Source organism: Chlorocebus sabaeus, chromosome 16 (assembly GCF_047675955.1).
Source record: "Chlorocebus sabaeus isolate Y175 chromosome 16, mChlSab1.0.hap1, whole genome shotgun sequence".
Taxonomy (NCBI): domain Eukaryota; kingdom Metazoa; phylum Chordata; class Mammalia; order Primates; family Cercopithecidae; genus Chlorocebus; species Chlorocebus sabaeus.
Window position 1 is genome coordinate 60,575,194 of NC_132919.1, and position 25,491 is coordinate 60,600,684.

General features: G+C 37.5%; 1 protein-coding gene across 13 annotated transcripts in view; it reads left to right on the plus strand.

Annotated features, from left to right (window-relative positions):
- Nucleotides 1-25,491, plus strand: part of CEP112 (centrosomal protein 112) — a 549,518-nt gene that overhangs the window by 88,316 nt on the left and 435,711 nt on the right. For 7 of the 13 annotated variants that reach the window (XM_073005103.1, XM_073005113.1, XM_073005115.1 and 4 more), the window contains 3 exons: nucleotides 2,880-2,927; nucleotides 3,175-3,255; nucleotides 24,403-24,489. In XM_073005103.1, the coding sequence (XP_072861204.1) occupies nucleotides 2,880-2,927; nucleotides 3,175-3,255; nucleotides 24,403-24,489 (216 nt within the window). The remainder of the gene's footprint in view (nucleotides 1-2,879; nucleotides 2,928-3,174; nucleotides 3,256-24,402; nucleotides 24,490-25,491) is intronic. The other 6 variants (XM_073005106.1, XM_073005105.1, XM_073005110.1 and 3 more) reach the window with 2 other exon arrangements.

Below are 25,491 nucleotides of genomic sequence, written 5' to 3' on the forward strand. Positions count from 1 at the left end.
TTTTTTTTTGAGATGGAGTTTCGCTCTTGTCACCCAGGCTGGAGTGCAGTGGCGTGATCTCAGCTCACTACAGCCTCCGCCTCCTGGGTTCAAGAGATCCTCCTGCTTCAGCCTCCTGAATAGCTGAGATTACAGTCACCTGCCACTATGCCCTGCTAAGTTTTATATTTTTAGTAGAGACAGGGTTTCACCATGTTGGCCAGGCTGATCTTGAACTCCTGACCTCAGGTAATCTGCCTGCCTTGGCCTCCTGAAATGCTGAGATTATAGGCGAGAGCCACAGAGCCCGGCCATGGCTTGTCTTCTTTTGGTCGTTGATTCTGTCTTGTTTCTGTAGGGCCCTTATCTTCAGCTGCTTTTTTCTTTCCCTTTATCATGAACAGCCTTCCTTCAAAGGTGCTTCTCTCTATCTCAGAAGTGATTCCTTCCTAGAACTGCCTTTCTGGTTTCTTCGTAGTTTCCAAGCTCCTCCTTTTGTGCCCATCTCTGGCACTTTGAGCCATTAAGTTTTTTTGTGTGGCCTGCTTAAGGTAGGCCACTCTTCTTTGACAGGTCATTGTTTGATGATATTTAGTTCCACCACTACTAGGACCCTGAGGTACTTTCTTTTTTCCCCCCGTGCTACCACTCTGGTTTGGCTCAGGATCTAATTCTGCTGATTTGGTGTCTTTATTTAGCCACCTACGTGTTAATCCAGGGATTTGTATTCTCTTTCTCCTTTTTATGATGTAGTCATGGATGATGGGCATTTTTATTTGGTCTCTTTATCAATCTGTTTGCGTCTTTGAAGGATGGGGAGAGACATTTAAATTCATACAGTTGCCATTACCTTTTAGAAACTGGCATTCACATGAAAGAAAATTGTTTTGTGTATTTCCTTTAATCTAGATGCTAAAATAATTACACTTTATATCCTGTCTATTGCTATACTCTTTTTAAGTTTTACTTGATTACATTCTATTATGTTATGACTTCTACATTTTTTGATTAATTGATTCTTCATTCACCCTTATCTTTATTGTCAAATTGGGTGTGGATTGTTCATTTTCAAGAATTATTAGCCATAATAAATAATTTGGGGAGCTTTTTGAAAACACAATGCGATTTTGGAGAAGTAGAATCCAGTAATTTGTATTTGAAATGTTTATCATTTGATCCTCATAGTACACTCCAGGATGTTAAAAGAAAAACCTTAAAGAAATTAAACTGAACAGAGTTTAGTGAGCAAAGAATGATTCATGGATCAGGCAGTCCCTGAATCATAATAGGTTCAGAGAAGCTGCAGCACTACTGGATGATTGAAGATTTATGGACAGAAGGATAGTGACGTACAAAAAATGGAAGCGAGGTACAGAAACAGCAGGATTGGTTACAGCTCTGCTTTTGCCTTATTTGAATCTGGTTTGAACAATTGATTGCCTTTGGCCAAAACTCAGTGAGTGGCACAAGAGTAAGCTGTAGTCTGTTTACACATCCAGTTAGGTTACAGTTCACCATGTATGGAGAAATTAGGCTGAATTAAAAATATGTGACGAGGCAGCTTTAGGTTAATCTTAATTTAACAAGGGTAAGAACCGCTACCCTAGGTTGAAGCGATGGTTAGTGTTCATGTACTTTGTGAGATTATCCATGTAGTAATTTGTGGGTTTCTGATATGAAGAAATTAGACTTTCATGGTAATGATTTTTAATTATTACTTTATTTGTGAGTGAAATAGTAGAGATAACTATCAGTGTGTCTACTTTATCATATAGTATATTCATGCAATAAATACTTTATTGAAAGGCTACTATACATTAGATATTGTGCTAGGTACCAGAGATACAGAACTTAGAAGACGTCATCCCTGTACTCCTTCTGTTCAAAGAGAGAGATGTGGAGACATACTGATAAACACTGAAAGTATTACATAAGGGCTATGAGAGAGTGGGCATGGGATACTTTAGGAGCTGATAAGAAGGTGGAATCAGGTACAGGTTACTCCTTTCTCTCCTCGTGTTTCTTCCTTCTTTCCGAAGAATTATTCATTGGGTGCTGAGTTGGGTGTTAGGGATAGAGTGGTGAACAGGGCAGTCATGGTCTCTGCTTTCAGAGTCCACACTGTTTCGAAACAGGGAGATGCCAGATTTTAAAAGGGAACCAGCATCCAGGGTTACTACTGGAGTAGTAGGAACTAAGTTTCCTGGGGGAGATGATTTTTAAACTGTGAGTCTTGAGTAAGTTAACCATGTGTAGAAGTTGGGGGAATGATCTTACAGGTTGCAAAAACTCAGACATGGGAGACAGTATAGTGCTTTTAAGTTAAAACAAATTGTCTGGTGTCCTGGGAATGTGGGGTATGGTGGAGATAGATGAATCTGAAAGGGAGATTTAGGGAGAGTCATAAAGGAATTTTGTGTTCTCTTTGCTATTGGAAAGGTATGTTTAAGGATTCATATACCAAATATGTCTGGGAGTGCAGTGATTAAATTGAGACTCTAAGAACAAATAGGTATGTGCTTATAGGGTTTGGAGGGCTGGGCAGAGAAATTCAGAGGTGGACAGGCATGAGAACATCTGCCACGTTCTGGCAATATAAGTCATTGTGGATCCTGGGAGCATAAAATGTGAGGTGAAGGGTAATGGAAGATGAGAGTGGGCAGTTAGGCAGTGAGAGGATCATGTAGGTTCATTTTGGCATGCAAAGGAGTTTATGTATTATATTTTATTTGTAGGGAACCACTAAAAATGTATCATACAATACCCATTCTAAAAATGAATTAAATATTAAGAAATCTAGAAAATGTTTCATATGGCAACTTAATTCTATATTTTATTAAATAATAATTAAAACTCCAAAATTAATAAATCCTTATTTTGTTTTATTTTTAAATTTTCAGATAGAAAATCCTCGATACCTGAGACAGAAGCCTATCCCAGTTTCTCTGGTATGTGAGAAATCCATTGGACATTTTCTAGGGGCAGGTATTTTAAAATAAAATAATCACCAAGTTATTTATAGAAAATAATGCAGATCTACATTAGGAAAGATAATTGAATTTTATCACTTGGACGTGATTTTTTCCTGCAATGTTAGTACTATTTTGGTGTGGGCCACAGGCGATTTAGGAGTTTTCTTTGGGATTAAGGATAAACCAGATCTCAAAACGTATTAAATAACTCCTGTTCATTCAGCAGATGACACCGAAATTTAGCCTGAGAAAATCCAGCAGTTTCCATGATGATCATTTTCTCTCTCGAATACGTGAGAAAGAGGTAGGATTGAGATATTGCTTATAAACCCAATTGATAATATAGTTTTAGTATTTTATATAATCTAGGTTTTCAGGTTTTAGTTAAAATAATGGTATATTCTAGGAAGAGGTTGCATTTGAAACAAATATGAAACGTGATGCATGGTAGGCAGGGTTTGTCTTTCTGTTTTGTCTTTTGTTTTTTGTTTTTTTCTAGAGATAGAGTCTCTCTTTTGCCCAGCTGGAGTGCAGTGGTACGATCAGAGCTCACTGGGATCAAGCAGTCCTCCCATTTCAGCTTCCTGAGTAGCCAGGACTATAGCTGTGCCACCACGTCCAGCTAATTAAATTTTTTTTTGGTAGAGATGGGATCTTACTGTTTTTCCCAGGCTGGTCTTGAGCTGTTGGCCTCAAGCGATCCTCCTGCCTTGACTTCTCAAAGCATTAGGATTACAGGCATGAGCCACCGCACCTGGACAAAATTGTATGTGTACAACGTGATGTTTTGAAATATGTACACATTGTCAAATGGCTAAATTGAGCTTGATACATGAATTACCTCACAGACTTATCATTTTTTTTGTAATGAGAATACTTAAAATGTACTCTCATAGTGATTTTTGAAATACAATCCATTGTTATTAACTAAAGTTGCTATGCTGTACAATAGATCTCTAGAACTGATCTCTCTCATCTAACTTAAATGTTGTATCCTTTGACCAGTATCTCCCAACTCCACTCCTTGTCGCCTGGCCTCATAACCACCATTTTTCTACTTTTGTAAGTTCACCTTTTTTGGAATCCACATATAAGTGTGATCATGTGGTATTTGCCTTTCTGTGCCTGGCTTATTTCACTTAACGTAGTGTTCTCTAGGTTCATCCATGTTGTACTAAATGACAAGATTTCCTTCTTTTTGAAAACTGAATAACATTTCATTGTGTATGTGTGTGTACGTGTGTGTGTGTATATCACATTTTCTTCATTTATTTGTTGATGGACACTTTATATTGATTCTATATCTTGGCTATTGCTGCAATGAACATTGGGATGCAGATAGCTCTTCAATATACCGATTTCATTTTCTTTGGATTTATGCCTAATAGTGAGATTGCTGGATCATATATTTCTATTTTTAATTTTTCAAGGAACCTTCATGGTGTTTTTCTATAATAGCTGCACTGATTTACATTACTGCTAACACTGGGCAAGGGTTCTCTTTTCTCCACATCCCCTCTAATACTGATCTTTTTTTCTTTTTGGGCTGCTGGGGCGCCAATATCCAATTCCTAGCCAGGAACCTTAGTCTGTAGGGGCTGGTCTTGCTGTTTTTGTTGATAGCCCTTCTAATAGGTGTGACGTGATATCTCAATATTGTTTTAATCAGCATTTCTCTGATTATTAGGAATGTTGGGCAGTTTTTCATATATCTGGTGGCTATTTGCATGTCTTCTTTTGAGAAATGTCTCTTGAGATCCTTTGCCCATTTTAAAATCAGGTTATTAGTGTTCTTACCATTGAGTTGTTTGAGTTCCATATATATTTTGGATATTAACCCCTTATTCAATATAGGGCTTGCAAATATTTTTCTCATTGTGTAGGCTGTCTTTTTACTCTGTTGATTGTTTACATCTTTTTATATTGTATAGAAAGAAATTATTGTTGCTATGATATTTAAACAATATATTATCTTCATACTAAAGATATAAGTCATTTCCACAACATGATATTATTAGAGTATTCTGTATTTGACTGTTTACTTACTGTTACTGGTGAGTTTTATCTTTTTATATGTATTTTTTTGTTATTCATTAGTGTCTTCTTCTTTAAGCATCAAGATTTCACTTGAGCATTTTTGTAAGACAAGTCTAGTGGTCATGAACTCCCTAAGGCTTTTTTGTGTCTTGGTACATTTTTATCTTTTCTTTATTTCTCAAAGACTGCTTTGCCACTCACAATATTCTTGGTTGGCAGTTATTGTCTTTCAGTACTTGGAATATGTCATCTTTCTCTTTTCTGGCCTGTAAGGTTTCCTCCATGAAATCTACTGCTAGTCTTATTGGAAGTCTCTTGTGTATAACTTGCTTTTCTCTTGATATTTTCAGAATCCTCCATTTGTTCTTTATATTTGACAGTTTGATTGTAACATGCCTTGGTATAGTCTTGCTTGAATTAAATCTGATTGGAGACTTTTGACCTTTTTGTACCAGGATATATATATCTTTCCCTCAATTTGGAAAGTTTTTAGCTATTATTTCTTTAAATAAACTTTCTACACCTTTGTCTCTTTTTTTCTTCTTTAGCTCCTATGACTTGAATATTTGTTCTTTTGATCCTATCCTATATGTCCCGTAAACTTTCTTCATTCCTTTCCAGTCTTCTTCCTATTTCTTCTCTGACTGCGTATTTTCTAATAACCTGTATATTTGAGTTTACAGAATTTTTTTGTTTTGCTTGATCAATTTGGTTGTGAATGCTTTCTGTTATATTTTTCTTTTCATTCATTTTTCAGCTCCAGAATTTGATTTTTTAAAAAATTTCTCTGTTAAATTTCTCATTTTGTACACTTACTGTTTTTCTGATTTCATTAAATTATTTCTCTGTATTTTCTTGAAGCTGACTGAGCTTCCTTAAAACCATTAGTGTGAATTATTTGTCAGGCAGTTTATATATTTTCATTTCTTTGGGGTCAGCTATTGGGAGATTATTTTCTTTTGCTGGGGTATGTCTCCTTGTTTTTTTATGTTGCTTGTGGCTTTATGTTGGTGTCTGCACATTTGAAGAAGTAGGAAATTACTATAGTCTTTGTAGACTGGCTTCATTTGAGAAAGCCAGTCACTATTCAGCCTGTCCAGAGATTCTGGGCAGGCTGTTTGGCCTATTGGTAGGCTCTCTCCTATAATCCTCAGGCAGAGTCAGAAAGTGGGTGGGCCTGGTATCTTGGTCCTCATGTTTGAGCTTGGAGCCTGGATCCACTGGGTAGATGTGTTGTTTTGGTCCATGGGAGTGAGCTTGGAGTCTGGGTTTGCATGGTAAGCCTGAAATCTGTATCCACTAGGGCTAGCCTGAAACCTGGATCCACAAGGGCTGACCTGGTTCTAGGGTGGGTTTAAGCCAGAATCTGCAGGGGCCAGACAGGTTCTGGGATGGGCCTGGTTCTTTGGTTCACTGGGACAGACCTGGGGCCTGAGTGTGCAGGGGTGGGCCTGGGTCATGATTCTGTAGGGATGGACCTGGAATCTTAGTTTCTGAGGGCTGGCTTGGCACCAGAGTTTAATGGGATGAGCCTGGACCCTGGGTCTGTTAGTCAGGCCTGGACCCTGAGTCTCCTGGAATGTGGGACCACAGGGGTTAATATGGATATTGGGGCCCCAGTGGCCAGCCTGGGATCTGGGCCAGAGGTGTTGACTGGGAGGTTGGGTGGGTCTAAAGCATGGGATTGTGTTGGCTGACCTGGCTCTGAATCCTGGGTTATGCTTGGAGCCTGGGGCCAGATGGGCTGGCCTGTCATTGGGTATGTCTGGAACCTATATTCACATGGGCCAGCATGGAGGCTGAGTCTGTGGGTGCTGACCTGATGACTAGGGATTCTGGGGGCTTGCCTGGTTCCTGGGTAGGCCTGAAACCTGAAGTTGTCGGGGCCAGCGTTGTGCTGTGAATAGTCTGGAGCACAAGGTCGCTGGGCCCGCCTGGCAATGTGGTGAGTCCAGAGACTGAGTCTGCTGGGCTGGCTTTGGAACCTGGGACTGTGGGATCTTGCATTGTGCCAAGTTAGGCCTAGAGGTTCAGTCTATGGGTACTGGCGTGGAGTCTTGGGTCTTGGGAGCTGACCTGGAGCCTGGGGCTACAGAGGCTAGCCAGGAACCTTAGTCTGTAGAGGCTGGTCTGGCTCTGGGGTGGAGCTGAAGTTTAGGCTGCTGGGTTCAGTCTAGCACTAGGGTTGGTTTGGATGCTGTGACTGCTGGGATCAGCATAGGTTGGGGTGGACCCAGGGACTAAATCTACTGGGCCAGTCTGGAACCTGGGGCTGTGAGATTTTCCTTGTACCAGGGTGGATTTGCAGGGTCAGTCCTGGGGTACTGGCTGGGAGTCTAGGGCTGAAGAGTCCTGCCTGGTCCTGCGTTTTACTGGGACTGACCTGGCATTGGGGTCTGAGTTAAGTCTAGTGCTCACCTTTCTTTCCTCCTCCCAAGTGGAGGGTCTCTCCAGGCTTTACTGTCTGGAGTTGGGGGAGGGGTGATGTGAGTATTTTAAAATCTGCAGCCTCGGACTGCAGAGTAAAACTGTCCTTTCTACGTTCTGTGTTATGTCTTTTCCTATTTTGTGCTATATTTCACCTTGTTTGCTTAGCTCTTATGAAGGTATTTTTGTGCGTGTTTGTGTTCAAATTGATTTTTCTGTGGAGGGACAAGGGCTTGAAAGTCCTAGTCTGCCATCTTGCTGACATCAGACTCAGGGTTTTCTTTCATGTGTAATTTTGGTGTTAAAAAACCTGTTGTAATAAAAGTAAATGACATTTTAAAAAGCAAATTTGGGAGTAATATTTCTTATACTCAGACATACCTTCCTTTGAGCTCTTGTTTTGAATTTCTGTTTCTAAAAATTGTCATTCATTAATTATATAAATCATTTTGAGTCATTCCCAACTATTTTTCCTTTTAATTTTATTTTGTGTTAATTCTTACTATTGAGGCTGCTTACCATAAAATAATTAAACAAACTGAAAGGAAGTGGTCACTTGAAAATTTTGTTGATGACAACTTGGGGCAGGAGTCAGCATACCAATGCCACCCACATATGTTTTCAAAGAAAAAACATTTGAAGCTATCATGCATTGCATCAGAAATTCATTTTTAAATGTGTTTGACTTTATTTTTCCTAAATCCTTATGTTTTTGTTTTTCTTTTGGGCATAGTATTAAAATATTTGAGACATCATTGAGAAGTTTGCATTTAATCATAAACTTATTCCATATATTAAAATATATTCACTGTACATTTTTCTAAAATAATCCTTTGTGCAATTACATAATTGTTTCTGACTTATTTTGATGAAGTTTTTTAATCATATTTTTCTCCATTGTACAATATTTAAAAGTATCTGCTGATTTGCCCCTGTGTAAAAACTATGTTAGTTTCATCTATCTTTTAAATTAGCATGTCTGATTATAAAAGAAAGTATATAGATTTTTATTAAAGACACTTTGGGAAATAGAGACATATGTAAGGAGGGAAATAAAATCACCTATAGAATCAACACCTAGAAATAAAAAATACTGGTAATATATTCTATGTTTTTTTCTTCTTTTCTCTATGTGTTCTATAAACATATGTTTTTCTTTAGAAAATTGGTATGGCCAGGCATGGTGGTTCACGCCTGTAATCCCAGCACTTTAGGAGGCCGAGGCGGGCGGCTCACCAGGTCCAGAAATCGAGACCATCCTGCCTAACACAGTGAAACCCTGTCTCTACTAAAAAAATACAAAAAATTACTCGGGCTTGGTGGCGGGCGCTTGTAGTCCCAGCTACTTGGGAGGCTGAGGCAGGAGAATGGCGTGAACCTGGGAGGCGGAGCTTGCAGTGAGCTGAGATCGCGCCACTGCACTCTAGCCTGGGCGACAGAGCGAGACTCTGTCTCAAAAAAAAGTAAAATCTTATGTCTACTTGTTTAAATCCCTTTTATTCAACATTCAATTGTCGGTATGAGGATGAATGTTCTTCTGTTTTGAAGTTTGTTAGAGCCTTACATGTCCCTATAAAACAACTCTTGTGCATGTTCTCATCTAAAAATGTCTTTATTGTTGCTGGGTAATATTTTTAAAACCATAAATAGTATTCTTTTAAGTGAGTCAACTTTATTTAAAATTAAATATTAGCTCTCAAGTATTTAATCATCACTTTCTCAACTCATTCTTCAGAGATAATATTGCTGAAAATTTAATGTATATTCTCTTTAAAATTCTTAGGATTACTTCATTCTTAAGTAAAATTAGATCATATACTACATATAGACCATTTCATTGCTTTTCTTTGAGACTGAGTCTCGCTCTGTCACCCAGGCTGAAGTACAGTGGCATAATTTCAGCTCACTGTAACCTCCGCCTCCCAGATTCAAGTGATTCTCCTTCCTCAGCTTCCTGAGTAGCTGGGATTACAGGTGTGTGCCACCATGCCTGGCTATTTTTTGTATTTTTAGTAGAGACGCGGTTTCACCATGTTGCTCAGGCTGGTCTCAAGCTCCTGGCCTTATGATCCGCCTGCCTTGGCCTCCCAAAGTGTTGGGATTATAGGCGTGAGCCACCGTGCCTGGCCTATTTCATTGCTTTTTGACTGACATATATATTCTGATGATTTTTTTCCATATCAGAAATATCACCCCATTGTTATTCATAATTGCATAAATTTTATTTTACTGATATGTCACATTTTATTAAGCTATTGATGCATATAGGCCGTTTAGAGTGTTTTTCTATAACAAATGGTATTTCAAGAATACCCCTGTCCATATGTTTGTGTATTATGTATCTTTTCTTGCAGAATACATTATGTGAAATGGAATAGCTCAGTCACAGGGTGGCACATTCACATTTTCGATTGACATTGACAAGTTGTCCTTAAAATAAGGTTCTGTCTGCGTAGGGCTGCAGGCGTGGGAGTGCATGGAGTGTTGGCTAGTGGATATAGAGTTTCTTTTCAGGGTGATTAAAATGTTCTAAAATTAGATGGTGCTAATGGTTTTATAACTCTCTGATATATTAAAAACCTTTGATTTGTATTGTTTAAATGTTTGAATTTTATGATATATAAATTATATTTCAATAGAACTGTTAAAAAGGGTTATGTCTATTTAAGTAAACATTAATGGTATAGAGAGTCTCTTTTTCCATTTTGTTATCAATGCTGGAGCAATTTGCATGTTAAAGTATCACTTCTTTTTTATATGTCTTTCAAGTATTTTTCTCTGTAAATGTCTTTTGATTTGTGCTACTTTTTAGTGTAGAGAAGGTTTCTTCTATTTTTAACTTTTTAAAATTAATTTTGAATTTTTGCGAGTACATAGTAGGTGTATATATTTGTGGGTTACATGAGATATTTGATACAGGCCTGCGATGCATAATAATCACATCAGGATAAACGGGGTATCCATCATCTGAGGCATTTATCCTTTGTGTTACAAACAATCTATACTCGTTTAGTTATTTTAAAATGTACAATTAAATTATTTTTTGACTATAGTCACCTTATTGTTCCAGCAAATTATAGGTCTTCTTCATTCTTTCTACTTTTTATACCCATTAACCATCCCAACTCCCCCGCTACCTTCCCACCATGCTTCCCAGCCCTTAATAACCATCATTCTATTCTCTACCTCCATGAGTTCAATCGTTTTTAATTTTTAGCTTCCACAAATAAATGAGAACATACGAAGTTTGTCTTTCTGTGCTTGGCTTATTTCACTGAATATAGTGACTTCCAGTTCTATTCACGTTGTTGCAAATGACAGGATCTCATTCTTTTTAATGGCTGAGTAGTACTCCATTGTGTATGTGTACCACATTTTCCTTATCCATTCATCTGCTGATGGATACTTAGCTTGCTTCTAAATCTTCACTATTGTTATTAGTGCTGCAATAAACATGAGAGTGCAAATATCTCTTCAATATACTGATTTTCTTTTTTTAGAGTATATACCTTGGAGTGGGATTGGTGGATTGGTAGTTCTATTTTTATTTTCTTTTGAGGAACCTCCAAACTGTTTTTCATTGTGGTTGTATTAATTTACATTCCCACCAACCCAGTGTGCAAGGGTTCTCTTTTCCACATCATTGCCAGCATTTGTTATTACTTATCTTTTAGATAAAAGGCATTTTAACTGGACTGAAATGATATCTCATGGTAGTTTTGATTTGCATGAGAAGTTTTCTTTTAAATAGTTGCATCTGTCAGCCTTTTCTCTAGGCTTCTGGTTTTTGTATTATGCTTAGAAAAGCCTTTCACCTTCCAACATAACAAAAAATACCTCTTTTTTTGGTCTATTTAAAAATTTTATTTTTCTATTTAAATATTAGATCTCTTTCAGAGGTTTTGCTGTAAATACTGATAATAATCTTTGTTGGTCAGTTCTTTTTTTTGTTTTGTTTTGTTTTTGGAGATGGAGTCTCGCTCAGTCGCCCAGGCTGGAGTGTGGAGTGCAGTGGCGTGATCTCGGCTCGCTGCAACCTCCGCCTCCCAGGTTCAAGCAATTCTCCTCCCTTAGACTCCTGAGTAGCTGGGATTACAGTTGCTCGCTGCCACGCTCTGCTTTTTTTTTTGTATTTTTAGTAGAGATGGATTTTCACTGTGTTGCCCAGGCTGGTTTCAAACTCCTGAGCTCAGGCAATTTGCCTGCCTTGGCCTCCCCAAGTGCTAGGATTACAGGCATGAGTCACCACGCCTGACCTCATTAGTCAGTTCTTAATGGTATAAAATAAAGATTTAGGAGTTTGAAATACTTATATTAAAGGATCCAGTAAGTCTGGAGATAATTAATTGATACCAATGTTGTACAGATTGTAGAGTTCATCTGTATCATTGTATTAGTCCATTCTCATGCTGCTAATAAAGAAATACCCAAGACCAGGTAATTTATAATGAAAAAGAGGTTTAATGGACTCATAGTTCCATATGGCTGGGAGGCCTCACAATCATGGCGAAAGGCAAAAGAGGAGCAAAGGCACATCTTACATGGTGGTAGGTGAAAGAGCATGTGCAGGAAAACTGCCCTTTATAAAACCAGTAGATCTCATGAGACTTACTATCATGAGAAGAGCATGAGGAAAATCTGACCTGATGATTCAATTGCCTCTCACTGGGTCCCTCCCATGACACATGGGAATGATGGTAGCTACAGCTCAAGATGATATTTGGGTGAGGACACAGCCAAACCATATCAATCATGAAGCATTTATTAAAGTATTTAATTTTGTTGAAGTTTTAGAGAGTCTTAAAATATTTAACTAGCCTTTAGAAATGGAGCTATTTAATAAACTACAACTTCCATTTTAGATTCATAATTGTTCAGAAGATACCTTAGATATTACATGAATAAAATATGTAAAATTACTAATTGAATTAATGCAATTATTTAACCTAATTTACTAATTAATATTAATTTAATATTACTATTAATATCAAATTTTATTGGAGTTAAAGAATTATAGTGGTTTGTTTTGGTGGCTACAGATACACATATAAAAATTTTTTTTTTTTGAGACAGAGTCTTGCTCTGTCACCCAGGAGTACAATGGTGCAGTCTTGGCTCACTGCAACCTCTGTCTCCTGGATTCAAGTGATTCCTGTTCCTCAGCCTCCCAAGTAGCTGGGATTACAGGCACACGCCACCACGTCTGGCTAATTTTTGTATTTTTAGTAGACATAGGTTTTGCCATGTTGGCCAGGCTGGTCTTGAACTCCTGGCCTGAGGTGATCCACCGCCTCAGCGTCCCAAAGTGCTAGTATTACAGGCATGAGCTACCGCACCTGACCCACATATTAAATATTTTAAGATATTCTTAAAACTTTTTGATTTATTTTGGACATATTTCTCATATGTTATGGGAAAACGTATGTTCAGTGACAGTGATCCTTTATTTTAACTTTAGCCTATCACTCACAAACATACTTGGACTTGCTTGCCTTTGTAATTGCTAACACATTTTCTCTGATATCGACATCACAGAATTGTGTGACAGTGAGCATCATCAAGCAGTGGGTCTTTCTTTCTTTCTTTCTTTCTTTTTTTAGTAATCTGAAAAAAGGCTTTTTGACATTATGACATTTGGAAAAGTGTTTTCACTGAAAATGAAAGAAGAGACAACACAACAAGAAGAGGTCAATTTTCAGAGCAACTGTCAGTTTTCAGAGAACAGATGGTAGAAATTGCTCCTTTGGTAAAAGGCAAAGGATTTATACAATCTGAAGAGAAACCAGAGTATAAAATTCCTGTTTTTGTGAAATAAAACAGAAAATTTCCTTTGAACTTTCTTTTCACCCATATTGAATGTTTCCATCTATTGCCTAAAAAGAGATGTTGCTTCTTTCTTACATGCCAAGTAGGACTTTTTTTTTTTTTTTTTTTTTTTTTTTTCCCTGAGATGGAGTCTCACTCTGTTGCCCAGGCTGGAGTGCAGTGGCATGATCTTGTCTCACCACTACCTATGCCTCCTGGGTCCATGCCAGTCTCCTGCCTCAGCCTCCCGAGTAGCTGGGACTACAGACGCTCGCCACCATGCCCAGCTAATTTTTGTATTTTTAGTAGAGACTAGGTTTCACCATGTTGGCTAGGCTGGTCTTGAACTCCTGACCTTGTGATCCGCCTGCCTCGGCCTCCCAGAGTGCTGGGATTACAGACGTGAGCCACCGTGCATGGAATTAGGCCTTTTTTTTTTTTTTTTTTTTTTTGTATATGAGTCTGTTAGTCAAATGTATAATTTAAATAACTCTAGGATAAAGAAAGTCACAGTTATTAACATAATAAATGAGAGAACAGGTATAGATTTCTTATGAAACATAGCATTCAGATATGCATATTGTCACATAATTTGCTAAATAGTTGTACAAAGGAATGCCATTGTAAATGCCACCCAGGCAAGAATTAGGTAATTGCCAATATCCTAAGAAGCCTCCTGTCTGACCATTTGTAATCATACTATCTTTCCTAGAAGTAGCCACTATTCTGATTTTTCTGATGATAATTTTCACCTATTTGTTTTTTTAATGTTGATTTTAGCATTAATACCTGCATCTTTGAAAATGGAAATATTTTTATTTTACCAGATTTTGAACTTTGTATGAAGAAAACTAAACTTTTTGTTTATTTTTATTTTTTATTTTATTTTATTTTTTCTTTTATTATACTTTAAGTTCTGGGGTACATGTGCAGAACATGCAGGTTTGTTACATAGGTATTCACGTGCCATGGTGGTTTGCTGTACTCATCAACCCATCATCTACATTAGGTGTTTCTCCTAATGCTATCCCTCCCCTAACACCCCACCCCCCGACACGCCCCGGTGTGTGATGTTCCTCTCCCTGTGTCCATGTGTTCTCATTGTTCAATTCCCACTTATGAGTAAGAACATGCAGTGTTTGGTTTTCTGTTCTTGTGTTAGTTTGCTGAGAATGATGGTTTCTAGCTTCATCCATGTCCCTGCAAAAGACATGAATTTGTCCTTTTTTATGGCTGCATAGTTTTCCATGGTGTATATGTGCCACATTTTCTTTCTCCAGGGTCTATCATTGATGGGCATTTGGGTTGGTTCTAAGTCTTTGCTATTGTGACAGTGCTGCAATAAACGTATGTGTTCATGTGTCTTTATAGGAGAATGATTTATAATCCTTTGGGTATATACCCAGTAATGGGAATGCTGGGGCAAATAGTATTTCAGGTTCTAGATCCTTGAGTAATCGCCACACTGTCTTCCTTAATGGTTGAACTAATTTACACTTCCACCAACAGTGTAAAAGTGTTCCTATTTCTCCACATCCTCCCAGCATCTGTTCTTTTCTGACTTCTTAATGATTGCCATTATAACTGGTGTGAGGTTGTATCTCTCTGTGGTTTTGATTTGCATTTCTCTAATGACCAGTGACGTTGAGCTTTTCTTCATATGTTTGTTGGCCATATAAGTGTCTTCTTTTGAGAAGTGTCTGTTCATATCCTTCGCCCACTTTTTGATGGGGTCGTTTGTGTTTTTTCTTGTAAATTTGTAAAATTGTTCCTTGTAGATTCTGGATATTAGCCCTTTGTCAGATGGATAGATTGCAAAAATTTTCTGCTATTCTGTAGGTTGCCTGTTCACTCTGATGATAGTTTCTTTTGCTGGGCAGAAGCTCTTTAGTTTAATTAGATCCCATTTGTAAATTTTGGCTTTTGTTTCTATTGCTTTTGGTATTTTAGTCATGAAGTCTTTGCCCATGCCTATGTCTTGAGTGGTATTGCCTAGGTTTTCTTCTAGGGTTTTTATGGTTTTCGGTCTTACGTTTAAGTCTTTAATCCATCTTGAGTTAATTTTTGTATGAGGTGTAAGGAAGGGGTCCAGTTTCATTTTTCTGCATATGGCTAGCCAGTTTCCCCAACACCAAGTATTAAATAGGGAATCCTTTCCCCATTGTTTGTTTTTTTTGGGGGGGTTTGTCAAAGAGCAGATGGTTGTAGATGTGTGGGGTTATTTCTGAGGCCTCTGTTCTGTTCCATTGGTCTATCTACCTGTTTCGGTACCAGTAACATGCTGTTCTGGTGTAGTATAGTTTGAAGTCAGGTAGCATGATGCCTTCAGCTTTGTTCTTTTTGCTTAGGATTGTCTTGGCAATACGGGCTCTTTTATGTTTCCATGTGAAATTTGAAGTAGTTTTTTTCTAATTCTGTGAAAAAAAGTCAATGGTAGCTTGATGGGGATAGCATTGAATCTATAAATTACTTTGGGCAGTATGGCTATTTTCGTGATGTTGATTCTTTCTATCCATGAGCTTGGAATGTTTTTTCATTTGTTTGTGTCCACAGAGAACTAAACTTTTGATATTCTTTTATGTCTTGCTTCTTTTGCTCAATAGTATGTTAGAGGCATTCATCCATATTGTGCCATATAATTGTAATAGGTTTGTTTGCACTGTTTTCTGTTTAATGAATATCATATTTCTTGCCTTTTTTTTGATAAAGTTACTCTAATTTTTTGCCTTTACAAATAATAATTCTATGAATAACCTTATATGTGTATCCTGATATACATATGCAAGAACAGAAACGGGGTTTTACTATGTTGATCAGGTTGGTCTTGAACTACTGACCTCAAGTGATCCACCCACTTCAGCCTCCCACAGTGTTGGGATTATAGGCATGAGCCACAGTGCCCTGCAGCATTCCTTTTTTTTAGCAGCCTTGCCAGTATGTTAAGTATCATTATTATTTTTGTCCTTTCAGTAATAGCCATTCTTACTGGTGTGAAGTTGCATCTCATTGTGGTTTTGATTTGCATTTCTCTGACGATTATTGATGTTTCACATGTTTGTTGGCCCCTCGTATGTCTCAGCAGAAATCCTACAAGCTAGAAGGGATTGGGGCCCTATCTTCAGCCTCCTCAAACAAAACAATTATCAGCCAAGAATTTCGTATCCAGTGAAACTAAGCATCATATATGAAAGACAGATACAGTCTTTCTCAGACAAACAAATGTTGAGAGAATTCGCCACTACCAAGCCACCACTACAAGAACTTCTAAAAGGAGCTCTAAATCTTGAAACAAATCCTAGAAACATATCAAAACAGAATCTCTTTAAAGCATAAATCACACAGGACCTATAAAACAAAAATACAAGTTAAAAAACAAAAACAAAAACAAAAAACAAACCCAAAGTGTGCAGGCAACAAAGAGCATGATGAATGCAATGGTACCTCACATTTCAATACTAACATTGCATGTAAATAGCCTAAATGCTCCACTTAAAAGATATAGAACTGGCTGGGCTCAGTGGCTCACGCCTGTAATCCCAGCACTTTGGGAGGCCAAGGCGGGTGGATCATGAGGTCAGGAGTTCAAGACCATCATGGCCAATCTGATGAAACCCCGTCTCTACTGAAAATACAAAAATTAGCCGGGCATGGTGGCGCACATCTGTAGTCCCAGCTACTTGGGAGGCTGAGGTAGGAGAATCGCTTGAACCCGGGAGGTGGAGGTTGCAGTGAGCTGAGATCATGTCACTGCACTTCAACATGGAAACAGAGTGAGACTCTGTCTCAAAAAAAAAAAAAAAAAAAAATAGATACAAAACCACAGAATAGAACAGAATAGAGGACCCAAAAATAAACCCAAATACTTACAGCCCACTAATCTTCAACAAAGCAAACAAAAACATAAAATGGGGAAAGGACACCCTTTTCAACAAATGATGCTGTGATAATTGACTCGCCACATGTGGGAGAATGAAACTGGAACCTCATCTCTCACCTTATATGAAAATCAACGAAGATGGATTAAGGACTTAATCTAAGACCTGAAACTATAAAAATTCTAGAAGATAACATTGGAAAACCCCTTCTAGATGTTGGCTTAGGCAAGGATTTCGTGACCAAGAACCTCAAAAACAAAGATAAATAGTTGGGACTTCATTAAACTAAAGAGCTTTTGCATGGTAAAAGGGAACAGTCAGCAGAGTAAACAGCTCACAGAGTGGGAGAAAGTCTTCGTAATCTATACATTGACGACACTGTGCCTAGGTGATGATCTTTTTGCAATTAATTTCCCAAGTGTTCTTTGTGCTTCTTGTATTTGGATGTCCATGTCTCTAGAAAGGCCAGGGAAGTTTTCCTCGATTATTCCCCCAAATATGTTTTCCACGCTTTTAGATTTATCTTCTTCCTCAGGAACACCGATTATTCTTAGGTTTGGTTGTTTAACATAATCCCAGGCTTCTTGGAGCCTTTGTTCATATTTTCTTATTCTTTTTTCTTTGTCTTTGTTGTATTGGGTTAATTCGAAGACCTTGTCTTCAAGCTCTGAATTTCTTTCTTCTTTTTGTTCAATTCTATTCTATTGCTGAGACTTTGCAGAGCATTTTGCATTTCTCTAAGTGTGTCCAATGTTTCCTGAAGTTTTGATTGTGTGTTTTTTTTTTTTTTTTTTTTTTTTTGAGGCGGAGTGTAGCTCTGTCGCCCAGGCTGGAGTGCAGTGGCCGGATCTCAGCTCACTGCAAGCTCTGCCTCCCGGGTTCACGCCATTCTCCGGCCTTAGCCTCCCAAGTAGCTGGGACTACAGGTGCCCGCCACCTCGCCCGGCTAGTTTTTTGTATTTTTTAGTAGAGACGGGGTTTCACCGTGTTAACCAGGATGGTCTCGATCTCTTGACCTCGTGATCCGCCCGTCTCGGCCTCCCAAAGTGCTGGGATTACAGGCTTGAGCCACCGCGCCCGACCGATTGTGTTTTCTTTATGCTATCTATTTCCTTGAATATTTCTCCTTTCACTTCTTTTATCGTTTTTTTGGATTTCCTTGCATTGGGCTTCGCCTTTCTCTGAGGCCTCCCTGATTAGCTTAGTAACTAACCTCCTGAATTCTTTTTCAGGTAAATCAGGGATTTCTTCTTAGTTTGGATCCATTGCTGGTGAGCTAGTGTGATTTTTTGGGGGGATTAAAGAGCCTTGTTTTGTCATATTATCAGAGTCGATTTTCTGGTTCCTTCTCATTTGGGTAGGTGCTGTCTGAGAAAAGTCTAGGACTGAATGCTGTTGTTCAGATTCTTTTGTCCCATGGGGTATTCCCTTGGTGTAGTACTCTCCACCTTTTCCTACGGATGTGGCTTCCTGTGAGCCGAGCTGCAGTGATGGTCATCTCTCTTCTGGGTCTAGCCACCCAGCGAGTCTACCTGGCTCTGGGCTGGTACTAGGGGTTGTCTGCACAGAGTCCTGTGATGTGAACTATGGGTGGCTCAGCCATGGATACCGGCACCTGTTCTGGTAGAGGTGGCACGAGGGTGAAATGGACTCTGTGAGAGTTCTTAGCTTTAGTGGTTTACAATTCTATTTTGTGCTGGTTGGCCTCCTGCCAGAGGGTGGCACTTTCCAGAGAGCATCAGCTATGTACTATGGCGAGCATCAGCATCAGTACTATGGCGAGAAACCAGTGGCGGACAGGGCCCTAGAACTCCCAAGAGTATGTGCCCTTTGTCTTCAGCTGTCAGGGTGGATAGGGAAGGCCCAGCAGGTGGGGGCAGGGCTAGGTGTGTCTGAGCTCAGACTCTCCTTGGGCAGCTCTTACTGCGGCTGCTGTGGGCTAAAATTATGCATCGTTACCATATCAAAGTCAGTTTTTAGTGTCAATATTGTGCCACTTATACTGGACTTTTCCCATTTTCTAATTTCCACCTCATAAATCTAATAACTTTAAAACAGCAAAATCTAATTTAACCCTACAATCATTTGTGCTCTTGTCATAATTCTAAATACCTGATGAAACTTAACTTTCAAGGTTGTTGTATTGTCTTTAAATAGTTGTGTTTTGGGGAATTATGAAAAGATAAAAATGGCTTTTATGTATCTCTGCTTACATACTATTTCTAGTACTTTCCTTCATTTCAGAATTTCTAAGTTTTCATCTTTAAGAATACCTTTTATTATTTGTTTTAGTGCAGTTCTACTGGTGATATGTCATCTGAATTTTATCTGAATTTTTCTTTTAGCACTTCTAAGATATTATTCCTTTGTCCTCCAGTTTCTATTGTTTCTGCTGGAGAGCTTGTTGTTTCTCTGAATGTAATGCCTCTTTTGCTCTGACTGCTTTTAAGATTTTTCTTTTTCTTTTTTAGACAGAGCCTCACTCTGTCACTAGGCTTGAGTGCAGTGGCGCGATCTTGGCTCACTGCAACCTCCGCCTCCTAGGTTCAAGTGATTCCCCTGCCTCAGTCTCCCAAGTAGTGGGGACTACAGGCACATGCCACCACACTCAGCTAATTTTTGTATTTTTAATAGAGACGGGGGTTTCACCATGTTGGCCAAGATGGTCTTGAACTCCTGACCTCATGATCTGCTCACCTTGGCCTCCCAAAGTGCTGGGATTACAGGCGTGAGCCACCACACCCGGCCAAGATTTTTCTTTTTGTTTTTGGTTTTCAACAGTTTGTGATGTTTCCAGGTGCTGTTTTCTTGCATTTATCCTGCATAGAGTTCATTGAGCATCTCGTTCTCTAACTCAGTATTTTTTTGTTTTATCAAACCTGGGAAATTTTTGGCTATTATTTCTTTAAATAGTATTTCCCTATTCTTACTTGCTTCTGTAGGAACCCCAATTCCATGTATATTAGACTCTTGGATTTTGTTTCACAGTTTCCAAAAGTGTTACTGATTTTTAAAAATAAATTCTTCAATCTTTTTTCTCTCAGAGAATTTCTGTAGTTCTGTCATCAAATTTATAGACTCCTTTATCTGCTCTCTCTAATCTGTTAAGCTCATCTAGTGAATTTTTGTTCCTTTGAATTATTGCACTTTTCAATTCTGGAATTTTCATTTGTTTCAATTTTATAATTTCCATTTATCTGCTGAGATCCCCTATCCGTTCTCTCATTGAAATAATATTTTCCTTTAATTTTTAAATATGTTTTCCTTTAGTTCTTTGAAAGTATTTATGTGAACTTCTTTAAACTCTTGTGTGCTGAAGTAGGGTCATCTTGGGCCTTATTATTTAATTTATTTATATTGATTTTGCCTATGGACAAGATTTTCTTTTCTTTTTTATTTTTTTTGGCGCATCTTTATTACTTTCTAGACAATGGACCTTGCGGTTGTTACCTTGTAGGGACTCTGGATTCTGTTATTTTTTTCCATAGAATATTTTTGTTGTTGTTGTTCTTATAGGCTGTTCAATTAGTAGTTAATCACCTTTAAGTTGTGTAGACTTGGTTTTTACATTCTGTTAAGGCAAATACATAGAAAGCCAAAGATATTATCCAACCCCATGGGACCTGTGTTACAAACTAGCTTTCTGAGGCTTGCTTTCAGTCCTTGGAGGCAGGTTTAGAGTAGTCCAGAGGTGTGGCCTTTATGTTATTTCAGCTGAATTGCCAGGTATTTGCAAATTAAGAAGCTGTCTCCACCTGGCTGGGCAGGTCTTTGGAGCCTCCCAGCACTTTAACCTGTAGCAGCTGTTACATTTTCTACTTTGTAGCAGTAATGTTTTGTTATTCACCTAGGGCGCACACATCCCAGCCTTTAGCCTGTGGTTGAGGAGTGACAGGGAAATCTTCTGGGCAGCTTATATCTCTCTAGTGCCCTGCATTTAAGATTCTTTAACTGCCCTGAACTCTGACCTCTGCCTTCTCAGCTCAGGAGGCCTGTGGTGCTCTACGCGGACTCCAGTTGTTGTACCCAGGCAGAAAGCTGGGACTATCGTGGGCTTCAGTTTGTGAGGATCACAGTACTGCATTGCCTGTTGTCCAATCCTTGAGAATGGTTATCTCATGTATTTTATCCCATTTTATGGTTAACAGTGGGAGGTTAGTGTGGTACCCTACTTCATTATAGCCTGAAGTAGATCTGCAAGCCTAATTTTTACATCTTAAATTTGAAATTGATAATGTATATTCTGATCTCAGAAAAAGAAAACTTAAATGTTTTTTGAAGTCAGGCTTCCTTGGAGGTCAAACTAATTAGAAATGTTTTTCAATTTCAGTCTATATAGATGAACACATAGGTACATATCTATTTTTATATCTACATCTATATCTAAATCTGTATCCTTATATTGTCTTTATATACTATAGTAATAAGATTGTTTCCATATTCTAATCCTGATGTTTTATCAGGCATCATGCCCTAGTTGTCCATAATACATTTAGGATTTCTATCCTAGAGTACAGGGTGGAAATACAGAGCTATTCTGTAGCATCAAGGTAAGAGTTTCCAGAGATGAGATACTCTTACCTTTTTAAAAGGATGGCAGTTGGTGCTCACTATCTTAACCAAGTTACTGAGTTGTACATTGGAGATATTGGGCCAAACTAGCCTCCTTCTAATACGATGCAATGAAAAAGGACACAGTATCACTTTAGTGTCATTCTTGCCAAAATCTCATAAATTTAGTCATGAGGGAAACATCAGACAAATCCAAATGGAGAGACATTTAATAATGGTCTGTACTCTTAAAAAATGTCAAGGTCACTAAACACAAAGAAAGGCTGTTCCAGATTAAAGGAGAAATAAATAGTTGATGTGACAACTAAAAGCAATGCGTGATTCCGGGTTGGATCCTGGATTGAGAAAAATAATAGCTATAAATGACATTACTGTGATAATTTGTAAAACTTGAGTATAAACTGTGCAGTAGATAATATTGTGTTAATATTACATTTCCTCAATTTGATAACTGCACTTTGGTTATCAAAGACAGTGTTCTTGTTCTAAGGAAATATATATTGAAGTTTTTAGGGATAAAGAGGCATGATGCTTCTAATTTACAAATGATTGAGGAAGTAATATGCGTGTATTTATATATATATTTGTAGAGGTAGATACAGACATAAAATGACAAAGCATATAGGGCAAAATATAAAAAAATTGGTAAATCCAGGTAAAGAAAGGGTATATGGGAGTTCCTTGTGCTATTATTGCAACTTTTCTGTAAGTTTAGTATTATACCAAGGCAAAAAGTTATAGCCAGAAGAATAGAATTTAGAGAAATATCTTTGGTTGTAAGAACAGAGATCCATCAAGCTACATAAAATAAAAAGAGACACAAAAATCCTTTTGAGTTCAACTAACCCTGGTGTCATTGAGATCACTGGAGCCTGAGTTTACTTTCCTCATATCCAGATGCTATGTGGTTTCTAATCTTTGCTTTTTTTGTGTATTTGCTCTACTTTTTTCTATATACTGGATTCGCCTGCTTTTCTCTTGGTTGCTGCACTTTAGAACTTGGGTTTGCTCCCCAAAATAGCTAACTTGGTGTGTTAGTTTAGATTCTTGGGAGAGAATCTGAATGATTGTTTGCTAGCTAATGGATTGCTTAAGCATGTCTCAGGTATTTATTCCTAACTTGCTCAATAAATAATGAGGTGGGGCCGGTGAGAGGTGTTGGGTTGGGGTTATGGTAGCACACTCACATGATATTTAGGGCTTACCTTCAGAAGCTGAGGTATGACAAGTTCTCTAGAAGGTGTTATGGAAAGATCTGGCAATGAATCATGTCTCTTAGACCTGGCCAGCTTTGTCATATTGTCTTTTGGCTTTAGTTCCCTTTTAGTAGATCCCAAAAGTGCTTCTGTGAAGAATCTTTGCATGGAATTTGGTTGTCCAGCCTCCTTTCTGAAAAAAGGAAGAAGAAATATTGTGTGATTTAGAGGCAAGGGAATTGATTTTTTTTTTTTTTTTTGCATAGTGAGTAGATAACTGTCTCTTTCTCCACCATTCATAACATTCAAGTCATGAATTTGTTTTATGTTAACTTTTGTTTGTGAACTATAAAATCTCAGTTTGATATGTTAATATGATATGCATGTTTATCTTGCTAAATTTATATTATTTTGTATTTGAAACAGTAATTGAAAATATAAAGTGTGTTTCAAAAATTTTCAAGGAAACATTTTGAAGATACATTAATAATATTAAAATTTTTTTCCTAAATGTTGTTGATTGATATTTTTGCATACTTACTTTGTGCCACACACTGTCCTGGGCATGGTCATTTAAATTATTTTATTGAATGTAATTTTCACAATCCATTGAGGTAAAGATACTTTTTCTTAATTAGCAGAAGAGGAACTAGAGTGTCAAAGGATCACTTGCTCAAAGTCGCAACAGTGAATATATGGTGGGATTGGAATTAGAGCCGGAAAAGAGGTCTGCCAGACTTCAATGTATAATACTGTCTTAAATTATGAGAAATCATGTGGCCAAATACTTTCACATTTGAGATAATCAATTTTATGTTGCACTTCTTGAAACCTGTCACTACTGCTCTTTTAATTCTAGGATACACTTCTTATTATTAACAAGATTGGTTACATTTTTGGCTTTGCTCAGAGCACCATTGCACGTGGTGTTGGTTTGGAGAGGATAGAAGTTAAGGAATGCTTGAAAGGAGATAAAGTTACTCCCTTGAGGGAGCTGGAGTCTGTGATTCTGGGAGAGAGAGCTGGAAAACTGTCAAAAGATACGCACTTATCAGTAATTTGCCATTTTTATGGATATTCATTCTCAAGTTATATTTACATATGTAGGTTAATTAGAGTATTTTAAAATGAGCAAGTAGACCAAAGGAAAAAAATAAAAGGTTGGAAGAGACTTACTGAAATGAAAAATAATGAAGAGCAAAATACTGTGTGGATTTAAATGTAAAAGCAAAATGTCACTTTAAAATGCCTTTTTCTTTTGTGCGGGAGAGAATGGGGAGAGTAGTGAATCTGTACTTAGTATTGTCTGTTTTGCCTATTAGGTGAAAGTTATTTTAAAGACTTTTAATTAGCTTGAAAGTAATTAGAGGACTGAAGTAAACATATTGGTATATGTAATGTGATTGCTAGAATCTGTGACTACAAGGTAAAGGTGGAAAACGATAACTGTCCTCTTTTAGGGAATTATTTTAATTTAATTGTGTATTTTTTGCCAAAGGGAAGGTAAATTAACACACCTTTGAAATATTTTTCTTGAAGTTGGACATGAAAACAAAAATGATGGAAGCTAAATTTCATGAAGAAAAGCTTAGGCTGCAACAGAAACATGATGCTGATGTTCAGAAGGTAGGATATATATCTTTTATTATTTTAATTATATTGAATACTAAAAATATTCTAGGTCTTATGATGATCCATCCAGTTATCCATCCATCCATCCATCCATCCATCCATCCATCCATCCGTCTGTCAATCCATCCACTTATTTATGTACTTTATAACATTCTGTTATAAAATGGAATATGCTAAACTAATATCCCAGCAAAAGTTGATTTTTTAACTTTATTAGCTAAACATATGTGTTTATTTAAAACCTTATATTTACATTACCTTTTAGTTCTTCTTAACTATTGCATTTAGGCTGATCTTCTTATAGTCTTTTATCTGCATTCTATCATTACGTTTCATGAAAGTTGAAATAACACATCAGTGGTAAATACTAGGATTTGTTTTATTGTAGTATTCTTTTGGTTTTCTGGTAATTGAATTTCCTTTTTAATTAAAAAGGAACTCTTGGACTTGCATGCATTTTAATGCTGGCACTGACAATAAAGCCTTGTTTTTTAAGTAGCTCATTGGGATTGATGCTTTCTAATCTTTCAGCCTGTATTTTCAAATAAAATTCTTTTTTCTTAGCTGGCACAGCAAAAATCTTTAATTATGGTTATCCTACATGGGATTTGGGTTGTTACTATATTTTAGTAATGATTAAAACATTTAGTGATAATAATGTATGTATGTGTTTTTTCAAAATACATGAAGGTTGATCCAAATGGAAACTGCATTTACTGTTTCGAAGCTAAGACTATGATTCTGCTTCCCAAAACTGAGTACTAGAGACAGAGGCAGGTAGTTGCAGTAGTTATAACATCAGGATTATGTATCCAAGCTTTTTAAAAAGGTTAATATATATATTAATATTTAGTAAAATGCATATTTGGCTCATCCTTCAAAGCAATAAGGAGGAAACCACTGATTGGATATTAGAGAAAAAAAACTGAACTCTCTTTTTCCAGTTTCCTCTCGCCCATTCAGACATTACAGGCAAATATTTTTTTGCTCTTACTA